Genomic DNA, 24,201 nt, shown 5'->3' on the forward strand with positions numbered 1-24,201 from the left:
GACCCTTGAAGTCAAACTTATGATTCGTTTTTTTTTCTTACAGTGTGAATTTTCGCAGAGGCTGGCCTCAGAGAGATGCTGTGTTGGTCTATATTTTACCTCCATCCTGTGCACACACACCAATCTGTTGTTTCCCTGCCAGGCCTTCTGCGTTTCTTACAGTGCTTTAAAGTTCTCCTGTACAATTTAACCTGTTTCTTACAGTTTATGTACCTGTAACACAATCAAAGCAGTGGCTTGATATTAGAGGTGTCAGTCATCTTGGTTTGATACCAAAACAATCCTGCTTTTAGTACATTGTCAGAGTCAAAGAAATACAGACGTATTGTTTTGTTTTCCAGCCCATAAAGTGTTTGGAGATTCACAGTGAGATGAGCGACTGGATCAGTAAGAGCAGCACGGGAAAACTCCAGCCCTTCAAGAAACATATTGTTATTTCGTATAATGGGTCAAAGGCAACACAAACACCTGCTGCATCTTCTTTCTGTTTGATTTCAGTCCATCAAAGCTTTGTCCAGCCATCCGACAGCAGTATCTGGGATAAAGCGAAATAATCGAGCGGAGGCAACACCTTTACATTCACATTATCACTCAGATTGGTCTTCTTGTTTTGTCCAAGGTTAGTCTGTTGAAAGCCCAAGCCAGTGACGGGAAGGATACATGGACAGAGGAAGAGTTGAAGTCTCTATTTGTTCCTCAGTGTCTTTCTCACAAATTCTTCCTCTTATTTCTCCAGATCTCCCGTCTGTTAGAAGCTCACCAAGGCGTAGACCATACTTCACCAGGAAATAGACCACGGCACACAGATCACAGATGAAATGATAAGGGGAAATCAGTATTTGGGTTGCTTTTTTTCCCCAACTTTTACAAGTTCATATAAGATCACAACAAATCTGGAAGGTGTCTCTGAAACCTAACCAAGAAACAGTGCTCTGAGAAGAGTGTGAATTTTTGCTTACCTGTAGAGATAATAGAAGAAAGAGAGCAGATAAAAGCCCAGCTTACACCAGGACTCCTTCTGGCAGTAATTGAGAATGTCTGCGTTCATCACACTGACAGGATCGTACATGACCTCTGACCCGTCAGCTGGCCGATGGAAAAACCTGAAAAAGCAGAGAGGTTTAGCTCACACTCTCACCGGACCAACAGAAACTCATCAGACATCTGTTATGGGACCGTACCTCCACAGATGGTAGAAGAGCAGCGGGATATTTAGGCCAAGTGTGACCCACTCTCCAGCACACATGAACATCAGGCAGAAGAGCCCGTGGATGGAGTACTCCGGTACCACCAACTAACCACAACACACACAGGAAGGCAGGTTATCGACCTGCATGTTGCTTGGAAACTGAAATGATTAAGCAGCCACACTGCAACAACTCCTGGGAAAACACTGACACACTCATGGGTTGCATGTTGTGCTATAAGTACGCTCTACTAAACTGAATTCACACTGCAAGGCAAACACTTTCACACGGAGGGTGTTAATGTTACTCATGACTCGCCACTGTTACGAGTGTAAATATAGTTTCCAACACATGTAGACTGGTTTTTAGAGGCTAGAGGTTTGACATAGATGCAGGGCTACATTAATGTTCATTTTGGAGTAGTGAATGGTAAATGGTCTGTATTTGTATAGCGTCTTTCTAGTTATTTCAACTACTCAAAGTGCTTTACATGATATCCTCATTCACCCATTCACACATCATTCATACTATTCTTTCATACTCATTCACACACTGAAGCCATGCTTCAGGAGCAAGTTGGGGTTCAGTGTCTTGCCCAAGGACACTTCGACATGTTGACCTTTAGGAGCTGGGGATCGAACCCCCGAAATCGAAACCTTCTGATTGAGGGGCGACCCACTCTACCACTGAGCCACAGCCACCCGTGATTCTGGCCACCTCATGGATATAAGTCCTGGTTCCCCCAATAAACAGCCAATGGGATTTTTCCAATAGATTTTGGAAAATCAACTCTCCAGAAAACAAAAGTTTATAACACACTTTTTTAATCTTCCCAAATGACTTTCATGACTTTGGAACTTTGACTTTGGAAGAGTAAGTGCAACTACCAGAAGTAAAGGTAAATAACTAATGTTAGTCTAAAAATGAGCTAGCCTACACCAAGGTCACATGACTTCAGCGCCACCCCTGCTAAGCTACACAACAATGTTAAAAAACGTACATTTGGAAAATACTATAAATTCATAAATGTAGAAGTTGGAAAGTTTGAGTTAGAACAGCTTGCAGACTGCAAGTGTAAACACTCACAGCTAGAAGCTTCAAAAGAAGACAATCTCTGTTGTCCCTTGTTAGCAAATGCCTTTTTTAAGACAGATAAAATCTTCAAAATTCAAGAGTGGGGTATTTACTGGTGTATTGTTATGTTTTAGATCAAAACATGAAAATCTCTTGCACTTGTGTTATCCACAGGCCTCATTTCAGGCTTCTCACCATAATGCCCATTCAAAAAAATCATTGATTTTGAGATGAGGGAACCAGAAGATAAGAAATGCTAACCGATGTCTGGGTTTTAGGACTCATTCTGCAGCAGCCTATTCTCACTGTTTTGGCTCCGTTTTGGTCTCCACCAGCTCCTGTGAGAAATATCTACCTCTTTAGATGCTAAATGCTCCACTACTGTCATTTTTGATGAAGACAGCTGCCTGCTATGAACAGTAAAGTAGTGGGAAGGAAAATCAAAACAATGAGCAGAAAGTAGATAAAAATCTCCATAGAGCTGAAGGGAACTGCAAAGTGATATTTCTCTGTGTGTTCATTACCACAAGCGGTTCCTTCCACATACAAGTAGTCATGTGACCCACTGTCGATATAAAAATATTGATATAGCCTTAAAGAAATTAAGATTTTAAATCTGTGTATTTCTTTGTTCGAAACAGCTGCTCCTCGAAGCAAACAGCTTCTCTGTGGACTGATATTGTTGATGGGACCGATGTGTCACAATTTATTGGCTGGGGCTAAATAAACCTCTGGGCTGAGTAGGGCATGAACACGGCCAGACCAGATAATGACTTAAAAACAAAATAGCAATTTAGTCTGTTTATCAGGCTAGATTGATCCCCTTTCTGTTTGAAAATTGATCTGAAAAACAGGTTTGTTAGTCAGTGTGTTTTTACTGCATCATGCTCTGTGTTTGTGAGCGTTCTCATGGTTTAGCTAAACAAGTCTATGCTGAAGTTGAAATTTGTACCTCTCTGCAAGTCGTCTCCCTCTGCAACAGTTAAGGGTAATTGAAATTATATTTGCACGACAGCAAAGATATTAAGCAAATATGTATCATTTCTCTTTTACAAATTTAGTGATAGAGTGGGTTGGCTGTGCAGTGCAGTGGCACATTATTTCCTTGCAGTGCACCACTGTGGGAAATAATTAACCAATAAATCAAACAATCACTCAATAGCAAACGTCTGTGAATCGGTAGCTACATACCTGTTAACCCTCAATAAACATTTTCCTCTTTTTGAACCTAATAGACTTTATTCCCATGAGCCATTATTAACTGACTATTCATTCAATCATAAAAAAACATTCTCAGAGCTAACCTAAGATAATACTGTACTGTATGAAAAGATAGGAGCCCAATAGTACAGTAGGCATACCACTCATTTAATGTGTTAAAGCTTTTGTTTTATTATATTTATTTAGTGATCTTATTTGAACTCATGTGTTAATGCTACTGAGCAACACACTCTTGTTCAAAATGGCTTCCACAGCATGTCACATCTCAGGGGCACTCTGAAAGTCTTCAAATGTACATAAAATAACCATCACAACACACAAACCCCGCCTCAGTGTTCTCCCTCCCTGGGTTTTGGGGATGGGCTGCATGTGAAATGAATCAGCGGTTAAAAGGACAAATGGTCGTGCTCGTTTGAAGCCCCTCTGTTTTAGTCATCCCCGGGCAGCAGGTGGAAAACATGTATTACTCACTCTGCGAAGCAGGTTGCAGATTCTTTCAATGTTGAGAATCCTTTCCCTCTGTGGACATACAGAAAGTCTGATCAACAGTCTGCGTATTTCTTCGTCAGTTTTATTTTATGTGTCTATCCATGAAAATAAATCACAAGGCAGAGGTAATTCAGTTTCAGAGAATTCTGTTCTGAAGGATTTCAGCTTGCACAATTTACTGACTGACACATGTACTGACTGACACATGTACTACTGATACAAAAAATGCAAAAACTAGACCTGGTGAGCACTTGCAAATACTATGTGATTCCTGCTTTAATAGAAATGTTATGGCTACTGTAACACATGCTGATTCTCTGTGTCCTACATGCCATACGCATCTATATATTTCAGTGAGCTACTTTTTTTTCTTGCAACCAAGCATGAAAAATAAATTGTGGGTTATTTGATTGAAACTGTCCATCAGTACAAAAACACAGCAGCCACATGTGAAGCAATAAGGACAAAGACGTTTGGTGCTTTGTCTCCTGTGAGCCACGAGAGAGGCCTCACTGATCAATTTTAGGAATGAAAACCATCCATCTTCCACTGCCTCTGCTAGCCAGCAGCTAGTGGCCTCTCATGGTGATGTTATATTCGGCTGTCCATTGATTAGCTGGCAAGGGAAGTGAGATGTTTTGCTGCAGTTCATCCATCTGGGTGAATATGTTTAAAAGTACCAATGGTCGAGCAATTAACAAAAGGATTGTTAATTTTTTTGTTTTTGTTACTTTTCTTTAGTGTAGCAGCATGGATATGCTGGTTGTCTCAGAAGCCTCAGTTGGAAAGATTCATTTTGTGACATATTAAAGCATCTGTCTTAGTTAAAGGATGATGGCTTCCAGTACTGAGACCCCTGTGGTGTCCACTCCCTTGAGCTGGAGTCACAGGCTGCACCTCTTATGAATCTGAGGACATAAATTCAAACTTCCCTGCTGACCTGTGAGTGGATTCTGCCCTGAAAACACGAGTGAAGACATTCATCAAATGCAGCAGAGACATTTCACACTATACAGAACAAGTGAAAGAGCAACAAATGAAGTGTAGTTAAGTATGTAGTTCAGAATCTAGTCAAGCCACTATGGTCATATGAAATAGCAGGTAAAATTAAAATAGGCACCAACATCACAGAAATAAAAGGAATGTCAAGTGCAGGACTTTGGTAATTCATTATTTCAAGCGGAGAGGAATAATGCTGCAGCCAGTTAATGTGCCACAGCTCTTTATGAAGTGATTCACCTTTTAAGGCATTTCAAGAGGAGATAATCACATTTCAGTCACTTTTCATAAGCCAGCCAGTCACAGTGTTTCATACAATGGCGACGTGTCTCCCTTTTATTCTTTAACTCTGAATAATGGCGGCGCACGTAAACCTGATTTGGAAACACGTGTTGAGTCTCTTCCATTGCACTCTTATGTGATTTCTCTCCCACTGACAAATATTTACTGCTTTTGTCTTTTTTTGGAGACCACAGCAGGTGGAGTGAACGCACGCTGCTCTCTGCTAACATCATTTTCCAGGGTTGTTGCCATGTATGTCTTCTTCTGTTTGTGCTTTGGTTTATTGATTTTGGGGAGAGACTGGCAGCTGGCTGATCATCATCTTTGTGAACACAGCTGACATGTTGACAGTTTAGGTCGCTGCAGATTTAAAAAAAAAAAAAAAAAAAACACCTGTTCAATGTAAGTCAATCCAAGACAGCAACACTGATATGAATCCTGCTGCCACCAAGCTAGTCATGTTCAATATGTGTTGAATTGTTGTCAGAGAAACCAGCTCTCCATCTTTGTCTCCACATCCACTCTTAACTGAACAGCAGTATTCAATGCACAACCGCTGTATACAGTGGCGTTATGGTTTACAGGTGTTGCCGTTATTGTGTCCACCCCCCGTAGCTGGCGTGCATCCACACTCCCACAGTCTGCTTTCACAGTTTCCTCTCCCACTCCTCATCACTTTGCAGTTCAGATGCAGGTTCACATGACTGCTAGAACATTAGCTAACTTGTGAAAAAGAGATTCACAGCTGCTGCTAACTTGCTAAATGAATAATGACACTCATTATTGACTCGTGATGATGTTATTTTATGTTTTACTAAAGATTCACAAAGAAGTATGCACACTCGCATAAGCGACACTGCAAGATTGGAAGGCCCAGGTGAAAAAGTTTGCTTCTGTCACAGTGAGGTGACACCTTGTATCTGCACTTTTATGGTGGCGGCAGCTCACTATCTCATTGTATATACCTCGGCTACATTCGCGTCTATCTCTTTAATTGATTGAGCCAATGAGCCGCCATCTTTTTCAGACGCTTGATTGCCTCAATCTATACACTAATGAGTGTTCCAGGCTGCCTGGATGCCTGTATTAGTAGGAACTGTTTTAAAAGTAGTACAAATATTTGATGTTGATAAATTAATGGAGAGGCTCAATGTAGCAAACATTTGAAAGTTTTCAGTTCCATAAAATGATGCTTGTTTTTCCAGTATGATTACAGGCATTAAATGATTTATGAATTAATGAATTTCTGTTTTGGAAATGTGTAATAGTGGCTGGTAAATTTAGGGTCATATGCAGCATTTTTGGTGTGAATGTCCCGCTTTGTTCTCAGTCTTTATGTGTAGATCAGTGAGGGCTCTTCCTGGGACTGAAGAGAAGGGATTTCTGTGAGCACGCAAGGGTTTGATCACTCCTGAAAGAAGTGAGACAGCAGGGTTCTTACCGCTCTGGTGGGATTGCTCTGATCAATGGGGTTTTTGAAGTCCGTGCGAAGCTCATCAAACGCGATGATCTGAAAAATAACAGACGCCTGAGTTTGTTTTCATTTAGTCACGGTCAGAATACCAATGAATGTACATACTGTAATCAAATAAAGACATGGTATGTTTTCAACATGAAGCACACAAACGTCAAACGCCTGTTGTACAATACTGTTGCACTGGGAACTTGGAACAGTTCACTGCGCTGCACACTCCCTAAATCTTGTACAGCTGCAGCCACTTGCCAAAGCGCATGTGGTGATTAGATGTTGAATGAGTACATGCATAATTACTCAGAGCCGCTCTCTGTATATGAGCTCCTTTTGTGTTTATACTATGTGTCGTTATGCCGTTCAGTTTGGATTTAACCATTTTTCCCTGTGTTCTAAAACTATAAATCTCTTTTTATTAAGCCTGATAATGAAATTCCCATTAAAAACTCCAGAGTATCCATGTAGACATAGTCAGCTGTCAAAGGAACTCATTTTGAGTGACAATATGCATTCATTCATTCGTAATCTGGCAGGATTAAAACAATCAGTGTGCATCAAAAGTTATGTTTGGGGAAAGTATTTTTTGTTTAATACAATGGCTAACTTGAGCTGAATGATTCGGTTTAAGTTTGTATTTGAGAGAATTGTGGTATACTGGAGGTCTATATAAAGTCTGGCATCATTTTGTGTCTTTGAGGACACTGTAGAGAAACACTGTCATTGTTTGGATGCGCTGACAGCTCCCTGCTTGCTCCCTGTGAGGCCAGCACCAGTGATAATTCTTCTCACCAGCTCGCTGATTAATAGCTCTATAAAACTACTAATAATTCTCAGAGTGAAGGCTGTTCTTATCATCGGTTCTGCTTTTAAACGGCGATGCCTCACTTTGACGGCTCATTGAGAAGCAATAAAGAGGCAGACATGATTTGCAGATAAGTGAACATCTGACTGATGATGACTGATAAAATGAAAACAAAACTCCTGTATCTGTTTGGAGTAGAAACAGCCCTGCTGGTCATTTCCCATATACGGCTCTCCCTCGTCTACTTTCACACTTAGCTCTGTTGTAAACAGATGCAGTTTCCATGGCGACATGGTGAGCCCCTCAGTGGGCTCCATGGTTACTATAGCAGTGAACAAACGCTCCGATTGGTTGAGAGCCTCACAGAATTGGGGTGCTGTACCCGTGGGTGGAGGCAGACTGGGGGAAGGGGTGAACAAAATCAGTTTGATACGCGTTTCAATCACATGGTTGAGTGCTGAGCCAGACACACGCTTCTCACCGTCTCTTTCACACACAGACACACTGACTGACTCATATATAGTCTCACCCACTTAGTCAATTGGAGCGTTAGTCATTTCAAGTCTTATATTCATAATGATATATTTTGCATTTCACATTATTCCTGGTTTTCTCGTGGGTTCGAAATGCTAAAGGTGAGAGACCAAAGCATCGTGGTTGCACTTGTGTAACCAGCAAACCAAGTGAACCAGTGTCCAGCGGTATCTGTGCAAATTCCACTCAGCATGCCGCAGGCATACAGATTCACCAGGGTCTGGCAGTGATATTTGTGATCACTGTGTTTTGCTGCCTCCCTGGTCTCATTTTGTACAGTTTGCTGAAGCCTGAACATCTTGTTTGAGGAACGGTTTGTTGTCAGTTCTCTGGGATCATAGGTTGCTTTGGGGGTGCTGCTGGTTGAAATATGTCTTTTTGTCCAATGTGACGAGTACGAGATGAGCTTCAGTTAATTAATTTATGAAGCAGCATGGAAGCAGGTTGCTTAAAGTCAATGTTTAGAAATAGTTGCAAAATGTAGACTTAACATCCTCTGTTTTTCTGTGGTCTAATTCATCCACAACACAGATGAATCTTCATCCAACGAATTATGTCTTCACTGCCAGGTGCTCCAGGTGGAACACAGAGTCATTTTGTGGCTTTTAAGAAGCAGTTCAAAATGTCAGTCGCATATAAGCATAATTATACAGAGGTTTTCTTTGAAATTTTCTTTCTTTCTTTCTTTGAAATGACACATTCATGCATGTCATTACCTCTAGAAGACCTGAGTGAGGAACGTGTGTGTGTGTGTGTGTGTGTCCCTGTCAGCGTTGTACAACTGTGTGTAGGTGGATGTGCTTGTCTGCCTGCGTGGGACGGAGCGTGGATGTTCACAGGCTCTGTGGGGGCCCATTTTAGTTTCAGAGTGTGTGCAGTGGTTCCAGTGTGCATGGTGTGCTACTCACCTGCCAAATGACGAAGAAGATGAGAGCAGCACACAGCACCAAGGTGAGCATGTAGCAGAAGGCCGCAAAGGTGAATGCCATGGCTGTGCCAGCCAGCCTGACGACGAGATGGGTCGAGACAGAGAAAAGGGAATTTCCCTCCCCTGCTCTCTGTCTCTTTACTGGCTATTGCCAAGTCTCCCTCCTATTAGTGGAGGCTATTGTCTGTTTTCCTCTGAAAGGTGAGCTGAGTCTCTGCCGTCCAGGTAGGTAAAGCCCTCAGTTTTAGTAACAATCAATAACCAGCTTGTGTTCTGGCCTCACTGCTCTGTCTTTGTCTCTTTTTCTATATCTGACAGCAGGGCGACCCCTCTCTGGCTTTGATTTAGGAAGCACTTATATGTCTGCCTGCAGCCACAGTTGTCTGTTGTTGGCCTGATGCTCCTCTTTTCAGTCTCTGACAGGCAAAATGTCTGTCTCCTCCTCCTCCTCCTCCATGTAGTTTCTCTTTAGACAAAGCCTACACATTTTTTTTTTCCTCCTCACAGTAACGCGAACCACAAAGTGTCTGACTGACAACAGAAGCACAGGATTCTCGTCGACACTAAGCACAGCACAGCACAGCGTTTTAAAAACACTGAGGGTTATTGTGTTGGATGGTTATGGCTTGTGATAGTTCAATAGTTTTTTCTATGGCTTTCCCTTCATCTGTTGCCCTAAATCAAGAAGACCATTAATAACGTATATTCTTAAATCATATTCATTCAGTCATGTTCATCATATCAGCTGTTGTTATTTACAGAGAAGGTCTCCTGGTATATAACTTATTTTATATCAACATGTTTGAGCAATGATTTACCTCACATGAATCTGATCATGTGCTGAAGATACAAGGCATTGCTTTGCACATTAGATTATTTTTTATATTTTGACAAAGCAAATTACTGCAATAAATAATACTAATAAGTACAAATCAGTGAGGCAGTAAGTATTGGTTTCAAATGAAACAACTATCTAACATCACAATGTCAATATCGCACATCCAAGAGGACTCCCAAGCGCACGACCAGAGAACAATACTGCTGACAGTTTCAGTTAGCATGGATCAATATCTTGACTGATCTTAATATCGAGTAGAGAATACCTGTGTCTGGCTGGAGACGTGTCTGCCTCTGAACAGTCCGCTCTTTCCTCGTATCTGTCAATTTGGGTCGGCACCATGTCAGAATTCTCTGCTTTGCATCTTTCTCTCAGACGCATCCCTCAGATTTCTCCACAAACATTTAGATTTGTTCTTTTGCTGGGTAAATTATTCAATTCTGGGAGGGGGGGGGGGGGGGGAGTTTCAGCAGGAACCTGCAGAGCATCTACATGTTGAGTCGCATTTATTCTGAATTAAAAATCACTCCAGTTGTTGAGCAGAAATCTCCACAGCCCTCAGAAGTCATTAGCTAAGTCCACCTTTCTATTGTCTTCCCTCTTTCTTATTTTTCTTTCTTTCTTAAGTCTCCCTTCTCTTCTCCTCCAGAGATTTTGAAAACAGACCTGAACGTGTTTCCTGAGTCTACTGTCTCTGTCTGTCTCTCCCCCTCTTAGACTGTGAGAGAAATATTTCTACCACGCTTGATGTTATAACGGTCAACCAATAGCATCGCTCTTCCTTCCTCCCTCTCTTATTTGCTCTCTCTCTCTCTCCTCCTCCTCCTTCTCCCTGTCTGTCAGTCTCCCTCTCTGTTGCATTTATACATTTCCATAATCCCTTGTTCCCCAGAGAGTCATGAGGGGGCAGGGCAGGCTGCAAATGTTTTTCCTTTTGTTTTTCTTTCTCTCTTTCCATCTCTCTCCCTCCCTATGTCATTCCCTTTCACCCTAAGCCTTCAATCATCCTTCATTTCATGAAGCATAAGTCTGATTCTTAGGGGGGCGTTGCTCTCAATCACCTGTCATTCTGTTCAATTCTCTGCTCTATTAGCTGTTCACTCAACAGCTACTAAATAGCTCCATTTCACACTTTGTTCTGTCTAGTCTTTTTTTTCCCCAACCTCAGCTTCTCACTGAGCAGATTTTAGAAACCACTGGTGCCATCTAATGCACATTGCTGCCACATCCTTTGTGGCATATCTGTCCATTGCTATCATCCCTGATTCTCCATGATGATCTGTATATCATCTCTTTGTCAAATGTGAAAGAAAGTCTGGAAGGGTCAGCTGCATCACAAAAACACCAAATGCACAAAAAGAGCATTTGAGAAAGTTCCTTGTCTCATTATATTTGCAGGTTTCTGCTGTTAAATTGAAGTGTCAGGACGGGGTCGGTGTGGTGATGTAATGAATTTTCTGATAATAAAGTCAGTTCAAATCAAATCAAAGCCTTCTTCGACACCACCTGTTATGCACCAAATATGTTCTTATTGTCACGCTATAGACACGAGAATATTGTTGCATTATTTCATTTCAGACAGTTTGGTCAAGTTTGCATTAATGCTTCTTGCACTGAAAATAAGAGAAACTATATGTTTCCACCATTTATCCATATACATTTGAATAATTCATATATAATTTTAAATTGCTGTAATAATATTGCATTGGAAACTGAATCCTAATAGCATGTGTAATGTAATGTAATAGTATGAAACTGAATTCAGTGGTTCTGAACTCAAATATACTTTCAAAAAATCTTTGTGGGAATTTAAAATAAGCAAGTGGAGCTCAGAGTCAAGCTGAACCTCTCTGAGAGACTCTGTGCTGGAGATTTGATTTGTCATTTGTTCCTCTGGATTTAAGCTGAGAGAAGGTGTTTGTTATAGAACTGTTGAATTTAAGAATAGACTCACGGTGAACTTGTTAAGATTACTTGTGGTGCAGCACATAAGAGTGCAATGCATTGTGTTCATCTATTTTAGCAGGAATGTATTTTATTTTCCTTGTATTTGAAACCAAATAACACGAGTAGTGACACTGTTGCAGCACTTGGGTTGATACAGTAGATGATGTATGTTGTTCTCAACGAGCTTATGAGCTTACTCGTGAATAACCTTATGGAGCAAATAATTGGCACGTAATTCAGCTCTCTACATGTCCTGCTGGGCCTGCTGGTGACGCTACAGGGAAGGTCAAAGGAAAAACGGGATAGGCCTAAGGACCACCTCCTTCTTCAAATTTAGGGACATTTTCGCCAATTTCTCATTCAGGGTTTATCAAAATCACCAAGTGTTAGATATCAAAATGGTCGCCAGGGTCTCAGCTTTCAGGATGTGTATTGATTGTGGAGTTTGAAGGATGACAGCTGGTTTGGATGGACTGGTCCTGGTCCTGGGGGCTCACTGCCCTGCACTCCTGTCCAGTGGCTCAAACAAGAGGTTTTGGAAGATTGCACAAATGTATTTTCTGGTGAAATGTGATCGAAGTCTGTGTTGCTAGCATCTTGAATTGTATCATCAAAGTAACCAATTTTGTCGTTGAATGTGGCCAAAATGGATGGCCTGGTAAATGGCACAAACAAAAAAAGACTCACATTATTTTGTTTGTGCATGGCTTCTGATTCATCTGGTGCAGTAAGTGGACTTCGGCATGATGCTACTCTCTGTTTTCTCTCCCATCTTTGCTACGTCACTATTGCTGGAGTTAGCATGAGTTTGCCTGCAGAGGACAGCCTGATGTGCGCTTGTGTCTTATCTGTCATGTTATTTAATTTAATTTAATATAATATCTGATGCTTGCTCATGTGGGGATTCTTGAATCCTTAATTTTGAATTCCTGAATCGTTGGGTCTCTCTCTAATTAAAGAGTTTGGTCTAGACCTGCTCTTTATGTAAAGCGTCTTGAGATAACGCTGTTATCAGTCGGCGTTATATAAATAAGATTGATTGATTGATGTTGCTGGTTCCACTGGTCCCATGCTCACTATTGACCTGTTACCCTGAGACATACACAGCCTCACCTGTTCTGCTGGAGAGCCTTAACCATCATTGTTCCCTATACGGTTCTAGTTACACCTTCATTTTTAAGTGCAGCATAGCATAAGACATCCAAACGTCCTCTGGTTCAGGGTGGCGGTGTTGTTAGTGGAATCATACATATGCTTTTTTCTTTTTCTATCACCATGGGGCATTCATGCAAGCTTTCCTCATAAGTGTTATTTGTATAAACTGTGTCAAAAATCTGGTCTGATCAGGAAATGACTATATTTTCACTCTTTGTCAAAGATGATCTTAGAGTCAAAGATCATCAGCCACTTTTATCTTAATAGCGTCTTTGGTTTCATAGATACTCGTGCCTTTTCTGTGGGTGTTTAGAGAGTGATAAGAAAAAGCAGATTGAAATCTTTGGAGGCTCAGAAGTTCCTTTTCCCAAAAGTTACTTTTTGGATGGATCAAGATTATGCTACTGAGGAAACATTGTATGATTTAATTATAGCAGCTTTAGTATTACATGGTAATTCTCTGTGGGTTCATTACTACAAACCAAACCTTTGACATACAAGTGGTCATATCATCCATTGCTTACTTGAATATATATATTGATTACAGCAAATAAACTATAGGAATTGTTTAGTCTTTTGGAGGCTTACAGTAGCAGCAGTTTCCTCAAAGTTGGGAAATTTTAACATTTTCAAAGATGTACATAATGCATTGCAAGTTACTTATTACAGTGTTTAGCTGACAAAGATCAAAGAAATTAGGTTATATGAACTTCACAGGACTCTGCTGTATGTAGCTTGCAACATAAACATTTGTTTTACCTGTTGTCAGGATTTCATAGAATCACCATGTCAGGTATAATCTATTATAAGACCACAATATATATGTGACTTATCAGTAAGTATTCTTGGACTTTTAGATTTTTAAACACTGATCAACTGAAGTCAAATAATATCACAGTGGAAACAACATCTCCTCAGACTGACTGTAATGTCTCCTGAGGGATGCACTGCACAGTAACATGGCTGTACATACAGTATGTACAGAGCCTGGCTCCAGACCTCTGAATCTCCTCCCACGTCTCAAAGTGAAAAGAAATGGCAGTTCAGTGTGATTACCAGGCTCGTATTTACAGCACATAGCGGTGCATATGGCTGATGGCTGATGGCTTGTCATGAAAATATGGTGTGAAGAATGCAATCTGGGTTACAGCTCAGAGCAGTGAATGGGTGTTTTTCAACAATCTGGGTTAGTGTGTTACCCATTTAATAGTTAGGCACAGGTTGCTGGTCTACTTTGGTTTACTGTGTTGGGGATTCCCTGCAGCCTGGTCAAACGGCGTCAAAATGACATTTTTTGTCTAAATCAAACAGGCAAAGCCATAAGAAAGAAAAGTGGAATGAGAGTGTAATTCCAGAAAGATTTTGCCTCTATCATGATTCACACACTAGACAGTAAATGAGTAATCCACCCTCAGCAGCTACCAACTTTCCTCTTCGTGTTCAGACACAGACACTGTGTGCTTATCAGTTTCTTACTTTAATACTGGAGCTAGAACTGCAGTTAGCCGTCACAGGTGCTGAAGGCTGCCAGACAGCCCTGGGCTGAGAGCGTTTGGCTCCATCTTGAGCCAGTAGCTCAAAAACCACATGAGTGTGTCTGGACCGAAACCACCAGATGAAGTCCAAGAGGGTTAGTCCTTCGGCCCTCAGAGTGAGGGCTTTAATTCCTGAGTTTGCTCTCATTAAAACTACCTACTTGATGCTTAGCCACGTATTAAGTGTGTTAAGTGTTATTAACTAATTAAAGCTCCTTCAGTTTATTCTGCATCCGTCATCTGGTCACTAAACACACATGGTATGTAGAGAGATGGACCTTTTCACTCTACATTATTTATACTGCCTGTAAAAAGTTTTCAGCCCCATTTGCATTTTTCTCATGTTTTATTGTAAATTTAGTTTAAGGTCAAACGCAGATTTACTTTTAAATCGGTCAGATTATCCATAATTACTAGGACGTGAGGACAGTTTGACTATGGTTTTTAAAATTGACCGACAACCTGCACATCGAAGATGAAAGATTGTAAGTGAATATTCAGAAAGGTTGTATTATTGTATGTTTCGTCTTTATGGAGATGATGCTTTGTACCCTATGGTGATCTATTGGTGCCATTATTGATCAACCGACTGTACATAAGGAAGAATAGGTGGAAACAACAGCAAACAGCACCCTAATGAAGGCAAGATAGGTGACAAATGTGCATTGATCAATAGGAGGATGTATGGATGGACCATCCTCAGTGCTGCAGGTACTACGTGCACTGACTGCTGTTCATGTCAACTCAAAATGAAGAGTAGTTCCACCTCTTGTTGAGCCCTTTCTAGGATGTTCTGTCCCTTGTAGTCCAAACCATCGAGCACACAGACCTGCTGTTGTCTCATTCCTGGCTTTAGGCTTCCCACTAGTGGTGATAATAAGTGAGTGCAGCTTTATGAAGGTGTGACAAGAAACCTCATGTATGAAACCCTAAAATGCTTTTGCTAGATGTCAGTATGATTTGTAACATGTCTTAGCACATACATCTCTTGATAATTTATAGTTCTGCCAATTTAGAACTCCACACTGTTAATGATGATTTCATTCTTTATAAGTCAGTTATATGCTCATCAGAATGTCACTATTTCTTTCACTATTATTTTATTTATTCAAAGGAGCTTGCAACTGTAGGTGTCAGATACGTGAAGAGGGATGTTTTTAAATACATTTTAATGACAATACTAAACAAAATTCTCTTGTCCCTTGATATGATAATGTAATGGCAATGATCGCAGCTTTTCAGCCTTTAATCCAGTTATACAGATCTTAAAATCATACAATGTTCACAGCAAAGAGAGATTATTATTGTTATTATCATGAGTCTGGCATTAGCCAGGTGTGTGCATCACTGAATAACTGCTGGTTTAACACCATCGTGGTTTGATATTAAAAAGCTCAACAATCACATGTGTTACTGCAGAATAAATAAATATTGTGTTGGCTGTTGCAGCTGCTAGACTGGCTCTGTATGTGGGACTCCAGGAGCATTTTAAATGGTGTATTAGCGCAAATGAAGACTGACAGATTTTAAATCGTCCACAAGATGGCAACATGTGAGAGGCAGAGGCAGCAACAGATGGCCACATTAGGTGTCTAACAGCAGTATTGTTTTAAAACAAATGACTCAGTCTGAAAGCCGAATCCTAAATTCCTCCATGGGTTTTATTTGCACTACATGCAGGCTTTGAGACATCCTTTATAACTCATTTGACGAAGAGAGTGCATCATTATTGATAATTTAAAAACTGCTGTTATTTGTAAAAAACATCTACATTTGAAGATTAATAGCAGGACTAATATGACTGCACGCCTGATGACTCATTAACCCCAGTCACAGCTGGATCAGTGCACTGGGTGGCTAATGGCAGAGTTAAGTGGGATTTTGCATCAGTTACTAGATATCAAGACCATCCCAAAGGTACAGGCATGTGTTGGAGTCATCAGCTATGCTACCAATACACTAAGATCAGATCGCTGACCTGTAGTCCTTTGGGCCTCAACGTTTTTTCCAGCAGCTTTATTCATCACGTTAACATTAAAAAAAATGAGAGTAAACTAAGAGAACACTCAAAGGGCACAGTGTTGCACAGAGGCAGTGAAAGCCAAGGTATAAATTGCAGCGTACAGCACCCCGCTGACACGTTTACAATATGAATCAGCTTTATATTGTGGTTAAAAAGCTGTTGGATTCTGCAGTTAATTGTGCACAGATGCTGCCAGACTGGACCCTGCTGGAGCCTCTTGTCTGACGGGACTCAGCATGTCCTTCATGCTGTACAAACATCTATAAAAGCAATGAGGTGAGAAGCTCACTTATCAAGTATGCAGATGATGCCCTTTTTTGTTGTGTCATGTGTTTATCATGATCTCATGGCAACAAAGAGACCACTGTTCTGCCCCGACCGTGATGCTGTAGGCAGCAGACACTACACACAGCTCAGCAGTGGCCGCAAAGCAACAACAGCCCACAATCAGCGGTTCACTGAACATAATCCCATTTTATTATGAATTTATTACAAGCTAAAAATACATTTACAAATGTCTGCCAGAAGAGCGCTCAGCAGGACTGCAACCATAAAGGCGTCCGTAACATCCATGGATACACAGTAACCGCACAGTTACCATAGCAACCAAAACAAATCCAGTGAGGTTGCTTTTCAGCCTCTAACCAGAAATCAAACGTTTTGTGCCCTTTAAATACAGTTCAGATAATCCTGGAAGACGTCTCTGTGTTTCCATGGAGGTTAGCTGATGTTTCGCACTAACTTCGCTTTGGCACAACGTATCACTGGTTATTGATTTGAAAAGAAGTTCATTGGTTCAACGTTCATTGGCCGGTTTTAAAAAAAAAAAAAGTTGTGTAATAACCTCGGTTGGAACAAAAAGAGACATTAAGAAAACATGAGCATACTGCAAACTGTCCTGATTCTGCAGGAATTTAGATTCCAGTTATACAACAGAGCAATATGTGTGTTTTAATAAATACAGCTGAGTATCTCCCTAGAAAAATTTCAAGGATTTAGAAACTTGCCTGTCTCTCCTCTGGGTGATAACGATGCACTTTTGTTCTCTAGAGAAACGTCTGTGTTGTCCTGCAGCCACCTGTTGCCATCTTTACTTGCAGAGTTATATTTCTGGCTTCATTCTGCAAAGGTCTAAGGTCACGGTGAGCGTTAGCTGCACACCACCTGAGCTAACTGCTTACAGAAGGAGAAAGCAAGTAAAGGCATAAAACCACATGCATGCAAAGACGCTTTCAAATAAAATCCAGCCTTTGGAGTCTGTTGTCTACTCTTCAAATAGGACATGAGAGACATTCATTAAAAAAGGAATAAACTTGAGACAGTTGACAAATACATAAGAAAGCAAGCTCAAAAGTATTTGCAAAAATAGCAAATACTCCAATGGACACACTTTCTGAGGGATTTTTGCAGGTTTGTCACCAAAGTTTTGCAGAGGACCAGAGAGAGAGACACCAAAAACCATTAGTTTTTGACAATATTGCTTTGTATACTTTGATGCAACCACACAAAGGACTGCAGACCATGGCCCACGGGCAGAGTGCGAATCACAGAAAACCAAGAATCTGCTTTATAGAACATAACTCACAAAAGATTTGGCTTCTTGCTGCAACCTCATGAATTTCTCTTATATTGCATCAGCAAACCAGCTGTTAGTGGACGCTGTCCCCAAAACATGAACACAGGACCAAGAAACCTACTTCTCTCTAATAACAACAAATCACAAGCTGACACGGTGGCAGTCGAGCTAGTTCCGTGTGTTGATGAAGACCATGAGGTGCAGTTGAAAAAAAGCTCGTAAGAGGACCTTGAGTTGACTTTTTTTGTTTGATAATCTCCTTCAAACTCACAGCTTTCATGCAGGTCTGGGCTTCGCACCAGAAATATACAGTCAGTGGCCACTTTATTTGGTGCACCTGCACAGTCTAATGTAGTCCAGTACAAGTGTTCAGACATTAACTCTGCTTTTATGATGATAATCTTCAGTTTTTGTTGACACTGTCATAGAGGTGTTAATTAAAGGACATGTTTAGTTTTGAGGTCACGCAGTAGTTAGAGGGGGTGTTGTGCCAGAGTGCATTATATTCAGAAGTGAGCCACCTTTAACTATGGCCTCAGTAATAAACATGTAATTTAGTTTGCACATTTTAGACAGTGTCACCAAAAACTGAACATTATGAACTGTAAAGGTAGAATTTATAGCAGAGTTGTTGCACTGAATAGCAATTTTTCCTAGGGGTTAAACTAATGTAGTGTATATTGTGAGTGTGCTTTCGAACAATGATTATGTTTGCTGTCATTTTCAACCACTCATTTTGTCTGCGTCTATGAGAAGGTCTGAGGTGCTGTCTGAGGTGCTGTCCATGGTGCTGACTGACAGTGATTGGAATACGAAAGATTGATGGCGACATTATCCAAGCTGACTGGCCTGTGACAGGCATTTCTGCTAATTTGAACACATTGGAGAGTGTGATAGTGTATCCAGGGAAGGAGCCATCAGTATCATGGGTTACACTGAGCACCACCTCCTCCTCCTCTCCCAAACTATATGCACATACATCACCATCTGCTCCCATTTGCAATGAATGAATATGCTGGCTACAACTGTGCTATTTAGTATTTCACAAGATTTCATCGGCTAAGATGAAAAAGAAATGGTAAGTGGTTCTAAGAGTAGGTCAATGCTAGCTGTCAATTAAAAGATCACATATCTGTATTCATACTCATACACGTATTCAATCTGTTTAAATGTTGATTGAATATGCCTCTCCAAGTCTATTCAAAAGTGTTGTCTGTTAACCTGTCGGCTGTAGCCCATATATTTATAAAACCAATGGCGGGATCACTCACTTCACATTAATGAGGGTGAGTTATGTTTAGAAGTTCTCGCTTTGTTTAACAGAGCAGTGTGTCAGTGCTGCAGGAAATATGTGCACAAAGTCAAGAGGGAAGGGCTTCTGATCAGTGTCCATGTCCATGTGTTGCACAAGATGTGATGGAAATGACATCATTTTCCATAGTGCAAACTCCTGCACTGGTCTTATTTTGTGATTTTAAACTGAGATGTCTTTAACTGTGTTTGGGGCGTCTCCCCTTCCCCGGTGCTTTCTGTCCTTCAGATCTCAGTGTAATCACTCTTTATTTCTCTCCAAGGTTATAGGTAGTACAGGCAATCTTACACTGCTAAAAAACAAATGTTATTAATTCTATCTAAATAAAAGCTATATGTTTAGCTTTGCTAGCAGAGCAGATCTGGGGATGGTCTGTGGTCTGTTCAACACTTCCAGGGTAAAAAAAAAACCAAGTGGATGCTGTTGGATACAGACGGTCATGGTACCCAGAGGATTGATCCTGATGATGTTGCTGATCACTTCACAGGTCAGCGTTTCCACTCGTCTAATATTTCAGTGAGTGACTAAAGACTGAATTCCTGTCGCCCTCACATGTGCTTTGACATGACTGTAATGTATGTCCATCCATCCATTGCCAATCCCAGCTCCATGTAGAGACAGACAACCACCCACTCACTCACACCTACGGGCAAGTTAGAGTCACCACCAGCCAGCAGATTCGAACCTGGACCCTCCTTGCTGTGAGGCACCACCGTACCACCATGCTGCAACCATCCTAATTCAAGTATGCTAAAATGGCACATTTAGCACGTTCTCATTTACAGCCTCATACAAACTCCAGAAACCCTGGACCCTACAATTCCCATAATGCAACTCAATCACATCTTTCATTAGGCCTCAACTGCCTGTTGAATGCACACTTGTTTTAAAATGTTGTGCTTCCAGATTATAATGCAGGTTTTCTGTTGAATAATTGTATAAGTCTCAAGCCAAATTCAAAATTACCTTAATTACATCACTATGACATCATTAGGCTTATTTGCTCAGGCTTTAGAAACCTCCTCCCAGTGTTATGCATGAGGCAGCTACCGGTCCTGCTGAAGCCAGTTCATATGGAGGACTTTTATCAACAAATCAGAACAGATATAAACAGAACAATCATTATTATATGAGTATCATCCCTCTTCATTTTAATGTAAATTGTGCCCGTAAGGTCTGAAACACCAGTAATGACTTTCAAACGACGCACTCGATTTAAGCTCCACCCAAGTTAAACGGTATTTTGTAAAACGACTGGTTACCTCAACAAAATAACAAAGAAATGCAGTTCATTTTTTGTTTGTTTTAATTGGCGTGAATTGAACTTTGAGCTAGCTATTGTGTCCTTGCACAACACTGCCCCCTCTGGAGCTACACATAAAACTGTTTCCAGCACTGAGAAAACTCCATACTCTCACTCCTCATGACAAGAACATTTACTCAGGCACCACCCTAAGGCCAAACTTTACCCAGAGATCTGGTGTGTAATGAGCCTTATGGATGGGGCTGCTACAGCTCATTGACTTTTAGCCTAATTTAGCTTGTTTTGTTTCCTCCCCAATAATAGATCCTGTTCCTAACTTCTGATGGTTTTATACATTAGTGATGTGCATCATGATTTCACATTTACTCAGAGTAAAATTCATAATGTGTTTTTCTTCTACAACCATCCAGGCTACAACAAAAACCAGATCACCAACCTACAACAGACCTACAGGCAGCAACATCTGGGAGTCTTTCAACGAAATTCAGACCATCAGCTTCCAGCAGGGTATCTGTGCTGATGGCTGATAGCGATAATAAGCTGATGATGAGGATTTCGGAGTGAAATGGTCATTCATCCTGGACTCCTGATGCGCAGTCAGGAGAACCAGCCGTGCGTGTAGCGCTGTTTCTGAACGTCTCCTCCCCTGTTTCTGCAGTGTTACTGCTTTCCCTTCTCGCTCATCGTTTCTTGTGCCAATGCTGCCCACCGCAAGAGTAAGACAAGACTTCCATTTGCATAACACCACACTCCTCTTTCTTGTCTGCCACCATCCCTCTGCTTGATATCCATCTTGTCCTGATCCGTGCACTGTGTGGTTTGTGTCCTCTCAATCCTTCACCATTCATTCACGCCTACTCTCATGTGCGGTCCTGTTTGGTTCTTTGCGTTATCCAGCTCAGACAGAAACGCAAAGGGTTCTTTTTCTCTCTCTCAGTTTATTTTCCGGATAAGCAAACACCCTGAAAGACAATTTTTTAAAAAGAAATTGACAGTTTTGAAGAAATTCCTCACTGATACAAGCAGGACGACTGAGGACACAGTCAGTAATTTAATTTATTATTTTACGCATCAACAATCGCACGTAGCCTGGAGAGGATAAAGCTGAAAACGCATTGTGGTTCCCGAGAAATGACTTAGCCTTGCGGAAGGTGTCGCCGAGGTGGAACAAGGGGGATTTAACAAGAGGAACTAATCCCACAGTGTTAAGTTTGCTGAGGCAGGGTACCTGTCAGGAAAAAAAAACAGCGGAGAGGCACCGTGGAAAGCTACGCGTCATTTCCAAGACAGCAGCGCAACAAGCCAACACCATTACACCAGCCTGCTGTGTGAATGGCACACGGGGTGTCTTCCTCCGTGGAGCTGGTGCAGAGTAGCCACGCTGTGACCAGGGTCCAGCTGAGATTCAGGGCTTTCTGTGAGTATGTGTGGGACTGCTGTGCGCACCAAATGGACCAGTCTGTTTGTCCCTCATGCACAGCCTACTGATGGGATAATCGTCTTTCTTCTCGCATTCTTATTGTGCAACAATCTAGTTGCCCAAGAATCCATTTGTAATTTAACATTTTGATTTGTTTCTAGGCTGTAACTGTGATGTTTTATTTGTGTTTTTACTCCAGCTGCTAAATCTACTGGCCCACATATTTGGCTTCTAATAGGCTTCTTAAACTCTCTAATGTGGAATAATTTCCGGCTGGTTTTCCTGGTGATTACAAAACTCTCTTTACAATTCGTTAATTGAAGATAATCTGTCTTTCTACAGAGCGATATGGAAGATAAATTCATATCCTGAGGCCACAACTTCCACACTGAGCTGACTCACTGACAACTGCACCCAGGTGAGTAATGCAGTTTGTTGGAATATTAAAAATAGGAGATATAAGACATAAAGAATAAGGCTGCATGAGTATCTTGGTTTCTCTCCTTTCTGCTGGGCTCTGAAGCTCATAGCTGCATGCAGACCAGCAGCACGTGTTTTTTTCTTTTTTGTTTTGTGGGTGTGTGGGTGTGTGCGGGTGTGTGTGTGTGTGTGTGTGTGTGTGTGTGTGTGTGCGGGTGGGGGTGGGGGGGGGGGGGTTGTCATTTTTGTTCAGATTTCTGTTAATTGATTGTGTTTTTAGTTCAACACAAGCTCTCAAGCAATTCATGTTTTCTGCCAAATGTCAGGTTTTGTGTGCACATTGTCTCTGCTTCATTTTCCTTCTGTTTGTTATTTTTATGACTTTTCTTTCCCAAGACAGTGAAAATGACATTAATGAGGAGTCGTATTACAAATTGATGCTGCCACCATTTGAAAAAACAAACAGAAAACCACAAAAGAAGCGCTGGCATCAAAGTGTGACTCATTATGTACAAGTGTTTACTTGCCAACCTGAGACCTCTGCTTACCAAACACTAACATGTTTGAGGGTTGAATCATCATAATTTTATTCGGGTCAGAGAATTGGATCATTCTGGAATCATTAAAGGTTAAATGAGAAACGTATGAAGGGTAGGAGTGGCATCTCACTGGGCTTGCCAGTAGTTGATGAAGAACGAATTTTGAGCTGAAGTTCTTAATCAAGAAATGAGTGATGAGCTGTGCAGAGTTGTAGTGTTGGACCAGTAGAGGTCCAGCAGCGGGTTTGCATCCTTAGAATCAATGAAATGTCTCTGGTAAAACTTTTTTCTTTAGATTTGCAAATAATCAAAGAAAGGTGAAAAAGGTTCTGTTTTGGTAGTTGTGTTAACTAAAAAGATTGTTTTTTTTCAGGGGAAATGAGGCATAGAATATAAAATAGTGAATAGTTTATAAGAATAATAAGTTTATGTGTCTTGTTAGATTGTTGCTAACTGGCGATTTCAGTGAGGGTTGAATGTCACTGAACAGTGTATGGCACAAATAGAACAGATGGAGAGATGCAAGCACCTTTTGTCTCTATAGTATTGTCAAAAGACATGTTTCATTCCTGCATTCCCACCCGTTAGAGAGCCTGCTTTTACCATAGAAACATCACCCACTCAAAATTTGTGCAGGGTTGTGTGCCAGAAGAAAGCAGTACTATATTATATTATATATTGATATCACATGTCAGCGCTGTGGAATGTTTAATTCTCTCTAAATTACACATGCAGTACACAAGTTTGCGCTCTTGGCTCTAATATTATGGATTTCTGATTGATCTCAAAGCTTTCAAAGCTTCACACTTCTTGTATGTGGACTTTCTGAACTGCCTTCGCTGAATATGGTTGAAACATCCTTTGAAAACCAGGCTGAGGGTCATATGTTTCCTGTCTGACTGTGTCCCTCCGGCTTGTTGCAGGAGTCGCTGTCCATGGTGCTGATCCTGCTGATGTTTCACTCAGTGTGATCAGCAGACAGGTGTTGAGCTGTTGTGCCAGGCTGCTGCCATCGCACAAATAAATCTGTAAGTGTATTTGCTTATAAGGTAAGCAAAAGATGACAAGTTAATTTCTCCATCCGTGCTGCGCTGCTTCACCCTGAAATGTAGCCTTGATGGAAAACGTGCACTCCTGTTATGCAGGTCAGAGAGAAGATTGCAGCCTTCCCCTGCTGCATGTCAA

The 24,201-nt window shown here is 41.1% G+C and overlaps 1 protein-coding gene across 1 annotated transcript; it reads right to left on the minus strand.

Annotated features, from left to right (window-relative positions):
• Positions 1 to 748: 748 nt before the first annotated feature.
• Positions 749 to 9,048, minus strand: cnih2 (cornichon family AMPA receptor auxiliary protein 2). The gene is made up of 6 exons (XM_070844016.1): positions 8,968 to 9,048; positions 6,694 to 6,762; positions 3,954 to 4,001; positions 1,182 to 1,294; positions 960 to 1,103; positions 749 to 776 (listed from the first exon to the last, which is right to left on the minus strand). The coding sequence occupies exons 1-6, from the start codon at positions 9,046 to 9,048 to the stop codon at positions 749 to 751; spliced, it is 483 nt and encodes a 160-aa protein (XP_070700117.1).
• Between the last annotated feature and the right edge of the window lie 15,153 nt (positions 9,049 to 24,201).

This window comes from Pempheris klunzingeri, chromosome 14 (assembly GCF_042242105.1).
Source record: "Pempheris klunzingeri isolate RE-2024b chromosome 14, fPemKlu1.hap1, whole genome shotgun sequence".
NCBI classification, from domain to species: Eukaryota; Metazoa; Chordata; class Actinopteri; order Acropomatiformes; family Pempheridae; genus Pempheris; species Pempheris klunzingeri.

Bases quoted from the DNA above. Each gene is read 5' to 3' on its own strand.
- cnih2 (XM_070844016.1), bottom strand. From the start codon at position 9,048: ATGGCATTCACCTTTGCGGCCTTCTGCTACATGCTCACCTTGGTGCTG. The intron at 4,002-6,693 runs GTAAGAACCCTG...GTATGTCCACAG, and splicing joins AGAGCAATCCCACCAGAGCG to AGGGAAAGGATTCTCAACAT. The intron at 1,295-3,953 runs GTGAGTAATACA...TGTTGTGGTTAG, and splicing joins TCTGCAACCTGCTTCGCAGA to TTGGTGGTACCGGAGTACTC.